The sequence below is a fragment of the Acromyrmex echinatior genome, chromosome 10 (assembly GCF_024713525.1).
Source record: "Acromyrmex echinatior isolate Ae372 chromosome 10, ASM2471352v2, whole genome shotgun sequence".
Classification (NCBI taxonomy): domain Eukaryota; kingdom Metazoa; phylum Arthropoda; class Insecta; order Hymenoptera; family Formicidae; genus Acromyrmex; species Acromyrmex echinatior.
The window spans coordinates 8,158,293-8,168,573 of NC_141861.1; the positions used below are offsets into that span (position 1 = coordinate 8,158,293).

At 30.7% G+C, this 10,281-nt stretch overlaps 2 protein-coding genes across 2 annotated transcripts; both read left to right on the plus strand.

Annotated features, from left to right (window-relative positions):
• Positions 1-269: 269 nt before the first annotated feature.
• On the plus strand, positions 270-5,121 carry LOC105151668 (kinesin-like protein KIF23). The gene is made up of 14 exons (XM_011065504.2): positions 270-452; positions 712-1,263; positions 1,380-1,550; positions 1,764-1,962; positions 2,383-2,521; positions 2,593-2,792; positions 2,872-2,976; positions 3,062-3,147; positions 3,255-3,385; positions 3,524-3,732; positions 3,874-4,020; positions 4,143-4,298; positions 4,404-4,640; positions 4,749-5,121. Exons 1-14 carry the CDS (start codon positions 442-444, stop codon positions 4,914-4,916), a joined length of 2,511 nt encoding a protein of 836 aa, XP_011063806.1. The 5' UTR covers positions 270-441; the 3' UTR covers positions 4,917-5,121.
• A 1,302-nt stretch (positions 5,122-6,423) lies between these two features.
• On the plus strand, positions 6,424-8,714 carry LOC105151669 (protein FRA10AC1 homolog). Its single transcript, XM_011065505.2, has 4 exons — positions 6,424-6,812; positions 7,552-7,720; positions 7,822-7,981; positions 8,057-8,714. Exons 1-4 carry the CDS (start codon positions 6,706-6,708, stop codon positions 8,353-8,355), a joined length of 735 nt encoding a protein of 244 aa, XP_011063807.1. The 5' UTR covers positions 6,424-6,705; the 3' UTR covers positions 8,356-8,714.
• The last annotated feature ends 1,567 nt before the right edge of the window (positions 8,715-10,281 follow it).

Here is a 10,281-nt window from a genome sequence, read left to right on the forward strand (position 1 = left end):
CTAGTTTCCACCAAGGAATTCGGTTTAAACCGAATTAGAATGTAAGAACCAATTACAGTCGAGAATTCTCCTATTACAGTCGAACGACAGGGAAATGCTCGACTGTAGTTGGTTAATTCTGATCCGGATTAAACCCTCGGTGGAAACTAGGCCAGCATCGCAGCCAATAGGCAAGATTCTCATAGATTTATAAATAAGAACCAATCACTTGGTGAGTGATTTGCAACTGTTTCAATATTGACGAAATTCCCCAAATTAGGGGAAAATCCCCTAACTTGGCAACTCTTCATAGTGATAGCGTCTATTCAATTCGAAAATGCTCGAAAGATCGTAACGAACTTTTACATAGGTGTCATAATTTGGCACGATTTATTAAAGAGTGAAAAATCGTTAAAATTACGATTTTCTTAACAAACATTAAAAATTAAACTGACTTATATAATGAAGCCCGCGTAAGTATTGTAAAATTAATATAATTTTGTGTTCAAGCTCAATAAAAATAAATGTTGACCCTTAAATGTTTAAATATACGCTTGCGAATTTTAAGAGACTAATGCCCAATTTCTTCACTTCTAGATAACTTTATCCAAGAGATATCTTTTAGAATACAATGGAGATATTTCCTGAATAATGTTATTCGCAATTTATCTAGAAATAAAGAAATTGGGCACAAGGTGATGAAAAGTAAACATATCCACACAAATATTTCAGACGTTCGAAAACTCCAGCTCGTAAGCCAATCAGTCGGCCAAAGGGATCGAATATGATGTCTAAAGATCCTGTGCAGGTTTATTGTCGTTTACGTCCAATGCAATCTTCAACAGATGTATCATGTATGACAGTTGAATCTGACAGGACTGTAGTGATTATGCCTCCAGGATCAGCAGCCAACTTTCGTACTAATAAGGAGATAAAAACGACATTTAGTCATATATTTAAGTCTGATGTGACACAAAGAGAGATATTTGAAACTGTTGCCCTTCCTCTGGTTGAAAACCTAATTAACGGAAGAAATGGTCTCTTATTTACATATGGTGTAACAGGTAGTGGAAAAACATATACGATGACTGGAGAACCACAAGATGCTGGTATCATGCCTCGATGTTTGGATGTTATTTTTAATACTATTGCCAATTATCAAACAAAAAAGTTTGTCTTTAAACCAGATAAACTAAATGGTTTTGATATACAAAGTCAGACTGATGCTATGCTGGAAAGGCAGTTTCAGGCAGGTCTATTGCAAAGAGCAAGATTCGACAAACAGTAAGTTACTCCATTTAATAGAACTCTTAGAGATAGACTAGTCTTTATTCATGTAGTTAGATTACATATGCAGGTAATATTAAATGCTATCTCATGTGAAATAATATTCAATATAGCCATAAGGTAGATAGTGATGGAGATAGTAAACCAGTGGTAACTCACAAACGTAATGAATCTCAAAGTGTATCAGTTGAGGCAGATAATGCATATGCTGTATTTGTCACATATGTTGAAATATACAACAACAGTGTATATGACTTGTTAGATGAAGATTATGCTAGAACCAAGTAAGTGTATGTGTGTATATATATATACAGGGAAAGAGATGTTAGATCGAGTAACGACGTTTCCCATGATTGAAAAAAAAAACATCTTTCCGTCGAATATGGCCAACCTTGTATATATATTATATATTTATATATTTTCACATATATTATAAAAGGAAATGTTTGCAGTTTTAGTATGTGAAAATCACGTATTTATTTTATTATTTAATGTAGGACATTGCAGAGTAAAATAGTAAGGGAAGATGGCAATAAAAATATGTATGTACATGCCGTTACGGAAATTGAAGTAAAAAGTGCAGAAGAAGCTTTTGAGCTATTTCAACGTGGACAATGGAAAAGACATGTTGAGTATACAGCATTGAATGCAGAGTCGAGTAGATCACACAGCGTTTTCACTATCAGACTCGTACAGGTACAATATCTTTTTGAACAACTCTCCTTTTTCTCCTCAATCTTGTCAGAAACTTATATTCATAGACCTTATATTTAAGGAAGCCTTTCGAAACCTTTCGAAAGGCAATGACAAAATTTGATATGTATGTTCTGGATGAATTTAAACCCGAATCTTTAAGAGAGCAGCCACACAACTCTTTATAATCGCCACTTTCAAAACCTAGACCTAATAATAATGATAGAAGTAACACAATTTCCTATTAGCAATCAGATACACATTTCTAAATATATTTTTGATATTCAAATCGTAATATTTCTATCGCTATTCTTTCACATTGTGTCTGAAGCTTTAGACTTTAGAAATATCTTAAAATATAATCACTTGCATTTTAATTGCTTATTATTTAACTGCATATAATTATTTTCCTGCTTATTTTAGGCACCTTTGGATAGTGAAGGCGAACAGGTAATGCAGGCTAAACAAGTTGTGTGCGTTAGTCAATTATCTTTAGTAGATTTAGCGGGTAGCGAGCGAACAAATCGCACTAAAAATACCGGTCAACGTTTACGAGAAGCAGGTAGGACATTTCATTTGCTGCATTTATGAAATTTATGAAAGCTTTTGAACAACAAGTATTCAATTTTATAGGAAACATTAATAACTCTTTAATGACTCTGCGATCATGTTTGGAAATTTTGAGAGAGAATCAAAATCAGGGTACAAATAAAATAGTTCCTTATCGGGATTCTAAGCTTACACATTTATTTAAAAACTATTTTGATGGAGAAGGACAGGTCAGAATGATAGTCTGTGTAAATCCAAGAGCAGATGATTATGACGAAACTATTGTACGTTTGATAGTGAAATATATTAAATATATATCTGAAAGCAATACAAACATTAATTTTTTCAATGTTTAATATGTAGCAAGTAATGAAATTCGCGGAAATGACTCAAGAAGTGCATATCACAAGGCCTACTACTGTAAAATTGGATCTCGGTTTCACTCCTGGTAGAAGGCAAGCGAATAAGGTAACAATTTTAGCTTGTATAATATTTTCTAATCTCAGAATATGCACACTTACACTGTCAATACAAATTTTATTATTCTCTTTAGATATTCAAGGAAGCAAGAAGCAAATTGGAGAAAGAAGGCCGACCAGAAGCAGCTGATTTGAACATTGATCTAGGTCTAGTATACAGGTATTGCAACAGTTGACTGAATAATTCAAATTCTTTTCCCCTCTCTTTTCGCTTATTTTCTTTATAAATTGTCGCATAATATAATTGATGTTTAAATATTATTTTAGTTTGGGAGGATCATTTCCTCAATTGGAAACCATTACTTCGGACAATGATCAAATGATACAATCTTTAATACAATACTTGGAACAGCGTATCAACAAGCGCAATATACTTCGCGCGGATTTACAAAAGAAACGTGAGATATATTCAGTTTTAACAAAATTATTTTGCTATTGATCAAATAATGTAATAATAATAACGTAATAATAATAACGACACAACAATGATAATAATGATTACAACAATAATAATAAGACATGCATTTCATTTATAGAAGACGATTTTAGGCGAACATTAATGGGTATAGAGCAAGAAAATGTAAATTTAAAAATTGAAGCAGCTTCATTGAAAGCTGCAAATATACAGCAAAAAAGAAAGATATCTGCATTCGAAGGACATGTTTGCAAATCAGAAAAGCAAATAGATGATCTTTTGCGTAAATTAAACAGTGCTAATGAAAGGATTCAAATTTTAGAACAAGAGGTGGGCTCAATACTTAGTACGCGCGCGTATTCATGTGTTTGCTTGAATGCTACATTAATTTAAATAATATATAATATAATTGTATGTGTGTATATATGTATGTATATTTTCATGTGCGCGTGTGTATGTATATGCATATAGCTGAAAGATCGGGACTTGGCGTTAAATCAACGTTTGATAGATAAACAAAAAGTAAAGCAGAGATATAATACAAAGATGCAAGTCGAGACGGATAAGTTAAACAGAGAATTCGAAATGAGACTGCGTCAACAGCGTGAACATCTTCAGGTTAAATTTAACAGATGTTACATATTTATAAAAATAAGAGCTCTGATTTTATATACATATAATATTTTCAACCTTTGACATTTTTTAATATTAAAAATTAAATATATTCTTATTATTTTTAGAATCAAGTGAAGAAGAAAGATGAACAGTTACGACGAGTACATCAAATTGTAGTTGACATCAATGATATTAATTCTGCAATAGCATCAAAAGACCAAGCTCCAGAATCGACAACGAGAGTAATCAGTCCAGTTAGAGATACCAGAATATCACGAAAGGTTACTTATTATGTGCAATTACTTTTTCCTCTTAAATGTCTTTATTAACTTGAAAATTTTTATGTATAAAAGTTGGAGAAAAAAAAACAATTTTCTTTTATGTAGGACGGAATACCCGTTTCGAACCCGAGATATAGACGATCGCAAAGTGCCGATACATGGATCGATCATAGACCTCAACCTCTTGTACCAGTTGGAACTATATTGCAACCATTGATGCAAAGAAGACGAAGCGTAACGCAACTTACTTCACCAAAAGAGATTATGGATGGCGCATCTAGATATTGTCTTGTCGCACAAGAACATGATACGGATGGAGAACTTGAAACAAAATTATATAAGGTTTTGTAATTTGTATATATGTAAAAAAAATATACATATTTTTTATATGTATAGAAAATATTATCTTAATGAATATACAAGTTTTACTTCCTTTTTTCTATTAAACAGGGCGATATATTGCCAACAAGTGGTGGCGGAGCACAAGTAGTATTCAACGATATGGAGTGTTTGAAACAATCATCCCCGAAAGCGAGGAAACGTACTGGACCTCAAGAAGAGGGAGTGGACCAAGTAGATATTTCTACATTGACAGAAACGAAAAGACCACGAGTATAATAATACTTTCATAATTAAACATGTTGTAATTTATATCGAGAATGTAGGAGAAATGAAATATCCGAAACATGTGATATATTTGATGTACATATATATTTGTTTAATTCAAACCGCATTGCGGTTTAATCAAAGACTATAATCTTTATATCACAATTATTTTTATTATTTTTACAAGATTCGAGATAAACATTATTTGTATATCTAATATTCGTATGGGATAATTATTGCTGAAATATACAATCATGGATATTATTATACATTAATATATATATATATATATATATATATATATATATATATATATAGAGTGTTCGACAAAGACCATCGTTTAAGAGTAGATTCTTGAGATCATTTTGAACGAATTTTGAAACGAAAATTCTAATACCAAAATGTTGAAGTTTTAATAAAATTATCGAATCATACAGTCTAAAATTTGCGCGTTCAGGTATGATACAACGGAAAATAGAATCGCATTTAAGAGAACTAGGCGGTAACTTCGTTAACTTTAAAGGATGCCTTCCAACAAGTGGTGACACATGACACGGTGTGACATGGTGCATTATTACATCTTTGTTCGCCAATGTTAAACTAGAATGAGATGATCACTGTTTTACTGAGTTGCTTGTTGGAAGGCACCCTTTAATGTTTATGGCTACAGACTCAGGCATAATGCATAGTGTATAGAGGAATCAACCAATCGAAATTTTTTTTCATAGAATGAGAGGAAAAGAAAGATTTTGATTAGTTGATTCGCTTATACACTATACATTATGTATTATGCAAAGGATTGTGTTGCGACCTTTATAATTCAAAAACTATTATACTCTTGACATTTTGGTGTTAGCAGAAAGAAACCTGAGAGAGGACATGAGTAAAGGAGCGTTTATGTTGGCTATAACTGTATGCCGTAATATGTAAGAATTGACTTGAAATACGGTTGAGTATTTCTCCTCTCATTCGACTGTAGGAAAAGAATATTCGAAGGCACGAGATACTATTAAAGACCCTCAACCCTGGGCAAATTTTTGGTAGTATAAAAAAGATCCCAAGTTTGGTCTATATTTTTAGATCTAACGGAATATGCCAATCAAGATGCAAGAGCTCACTGAGCGCTCAGTGAACGATAGTTACTGAATGCATCCACTTAAATCGAGTTTAATAACATCTATAGTTATGAAACTGATCAATCATAGCTATTTCTCTAAAGAATGGAATGATGAACTTTGATTGGTTAGTTTTTAATTACGAGTGTGAGGATATACTCACATAACTTATATAGTCGCATAAATACGTATGCATAAAGAAAATCATCCAATCGTATTTTATGTTTGCTTTATGACAGAAATGTGATTGGATAATTTTCTCTATGCATATCGTTATGCGGCTATGCAAATTGTGTGGAATGATCTTTATTGAACTCGATTTAAGAGTATCGTGTAAGGCCGGGTTCACATCTTGACAGAACTCACAGAAAGACAGAAGCAGAAATGTATCGCCTATTACTACTGCGAGTTCCGATTGGTTTCCGCTTTTCCGCTTTCCGCTTTTCCATTAAAGTGTGAACCCAACCTAAACGTAGGCTGTGGTCGATTTAGACATTCTTTAAGCGCTTGAAATCATTATTCTGTCTTTATCGTTCATTAGACGTGAAATAAGAATAGAAGTACTGAAAGCGCTGAAAGCATTCAAATCGATCGCAGTCTAGTCATGGCGTCCAATTGCGTCAGCTGAAAAGTGGTTTACGTGATTTTATCGCGTGACGTCGTGTGGAAGGTGAAAAGATTTGACGATGTTTCCAGCTTATGCACACTTATCAGCTTACGACAGGCACAAGAAACTCATAAATGATTACTTGACAATTTACGGAAAGTCTGTATCATCGTTTAAGCGAGACACGTATGTTGAATTTTTTGTTTTATAGTTGTGAGTGTGATAGAAGTTTTGTTATTGTCAGGCAATGACATGCTTTTTTTTCATCATTTCGTTATTTGCACCTTGGGAGTCCTTGTTTTTATTCTCCACTGTCCATCTGTGATTCTTTGCAATTTTTTTTTGTTGCAATTGTTTTTTACTCCAGCAATACAATATATCAAAAGTATTTCTGAAATTATTTGATCAACATTTAATCGTCTTACGTAATTATACCAATAATGTAAAATGAATACAATATAATTAGGTCTGTAAATATTTCCATTCTGAATCAGCTCTTTCAAATTTTTATGTTCTATATAGTAATATATATACGTATACATATACATATATGTGTGTGTGTGTGTGTGTGTATTATTTTATTTAATTGATATATTAAATTATTTTTATTTAGACTTTTTTGTTTAATTAAATGTTGGGTATTGTTTAAAACCACATATTATGACTTTTTTTCATTAGTGTAATTAGTAGAATATATTGGCCAATACTGACCAGTAAATACAATTTTATTGAAAATTCTAAGGACTTTCATTATGTTTATTTTGCTTTCTTGACATGAAAATGGAACACAAAGAGCTGTTTTATATATATATATAAGAATAGTATAGTTTACAGCATTTCCTTGCAATGGATTTATTATTAATTAGTAGCACATGAAAGTTATAATTTGATAAACTTTGTAACAAGCAGCACTTGACGTTTCGAGGTCCCGAGACAAAACTGATTACGATGTCATCAGAGAGAACCACAAGTTTCTCTGGGATCAAGAAAAGGATGTCCCAGATACATGGGGTAGCAGATTAGCTAAGAAGTATTACGACAAATTGTTCAAGGAATATTGCATATGTGATCTTACATATTATAAATGTAATAAGGTATGAAACGTTTTTATTTATATCTCTATATTTAAATTCATTATAAAAATTTATTTTTTGATTAAGTTAATTAATATTATTAATTTATATGACATACATAGATTGCTTTGAGATGGAGAACCGAGAAAGAAGTAATAGTTGGCAAAGGACAGTTCGAGTGTGGTAGTAAAACATGCAAAGAGAAGGAAGATTTGCGTTCTTGGGAGCTTAATTTTGGTTATGAAGAACATGGCGAGAAGAAGAATGCGCTAGTAAAATTAAGTATGTTAAAACCAATATAGTTGTTTTCTATACATATAAGATTGTTTCATACAAAATATTTTTTTTTATGTGAAGGACTTTGCCCAGAATGTTCCGTAAAACTTAATTATCGATCACAAAAGCGAGAGGTGAAAAGGAGAAAATCTTTGAAGCGTTTGGACACAAATTCCGAAAATAGCAATGATGTACCTACTATTTCCAGTAATCCAGAATCAGATAATAAAGCAGAAACAGAGTCCACCTCAGCTGAGATACAAAGCAATGAAAATACTGATACGAATGAATCAAATATCTGGAAAGAGAAACCAGCTGAAGACGTAGAAAAGACAAGAGAAAAAGAATTTGAGGAATATTTGGCAGATTTATTTATGTGAACGCTATTAATGTTTTAATCATAATTTTTTTTGTTTAATACTTTGTAAATAGATATTGGAGAAGATAGTGTCATTTTTTTAGTTTGTTTAATTTCTTATTTAAGGAGGTTCTAAAAATGATGGAAGTATCAACTTTATAAATTAGAAAGTTTTCCGAATTGACTGTTTTAAAAGTCTTTTTACACAATTAAAATACGCATAAAAAAGATTTTAATCTGTACAGCCAATTCAGAAAACTTTAGTCGGTAATTCTATCATTTTAGGATTCTCTGAATTATTCATAAGGATGTTAGTACACTACTATACATGTACAGTATCAATAATATAATTTTTATAATAAAATATTTCATATGTGAAAAGATGTTTTCTAGTGAGATATGTAAAATCATTTATGCCTTTCAAAGAAATCCGCAAGAAATAAAAGAAATTTATTTATCCCAGCAAACAAGAATGGATTGAAATGGATTCAGATTTTCAGAAATATTGATTCACGAATGTTAAAATGAATGCTTTTTCTGAAAATGAATTCTGAATGCATTTTTATTCATTTATAGGAATTGCATAGAGCATATCTCTATGCCTTTCAATCTAAAAATAATATTAGCTCTTTCTTTCTGTGCAATTGTGAATACTGTTCAACTTTTGTGAATAGGAAATGCAATTTTTTAATCCAATTGTATCCAATTGAATCTAATTGAATCCAATTAAATCCACAAAAAAAGTATTCGCTATTTATATATAAAATACGCATTCGGATAGAAAAAAATTTCAATCCATTTTAATCCATTCTCGTTTGCTGGGATGGTTTAATCAAAATGAAATGTAAATTTTTAATACTAACTTTAAATAATATGTTATTGGGAAATATTTAATTTGTGTAAAAAATGCATAAGATTTCTAAGAACAAATGTAAAATTGCATGAAATTTTATATATTGAAAGTACACGTGTTGCGTTTAGACTTAATTCACTTTTTACCTGTTCTATCAACGAGATACTATTAAAGATTCTCGGCCTTTTGCAAATTTTTATGACTATTAAGTTCAGCCCAAAGATTGAAGAATGATGACGTTTATCGAATTAATAAAAATTTATGATTATTAACATAAATATTTTGATGATACGTTATTGAATTCATGATTTTTTATTATATAAAAGATGTATAAATAAATATGCACTTTTAATGATATAATATGTTATATATTACCGAAAAATTACCATTTTTCCTCTGCAGTTATCATTTCTATTGAATCAAACTCTGATATTATTAAAGTCACAATTTTAAACAAAAATCGAGTATTATTAAGTTTTAAACATATGTACATCTGCAAAGAGAGTTTTAAGCCTTGCTTAAAATTAAAGTAACATTGGTGCAATTAATTCGGCCTTAATCGCTTAAATTTTAACAGATACGCGAATTTCAATGAATTTAAATTCGAGGGGTCTTTAATGATACCTCGTTGGTGTCTGTTGAGGAAGAAAAAAAGGATAAATAAAATTGCAGCTTAGGATTGTATTGTTTAGAGCATATTTATGTATTTTTTAATTATATTCTTCAGACAATATCAATTTTTGAAAATTTATTTACTTTTTATTGCAGGTAATTAAATAAGTAACGACGAAGTTATCAATATACAATCACTCCAATTTTTACTAACCGTGATAAACTATATCTTTTTTAATTACCAACAAAAATGTAATTGTTAAAATTTAACAAAATATCAGAATAAGTATATAATTGAATAAAAGATGATGTTAATCAAAATTTCCAGAACTATGATTTTAAAATCCCCCGAATTTAATGGATTCGAAATACAAAAAATAAAAAAACTTAAATATTTATTCACTTATTATTATTGTTTAAATATTTATGAAATATTATCAAAATATAGAGGTAGTACAAGAGATAGTTACAATTCTTCGAGAA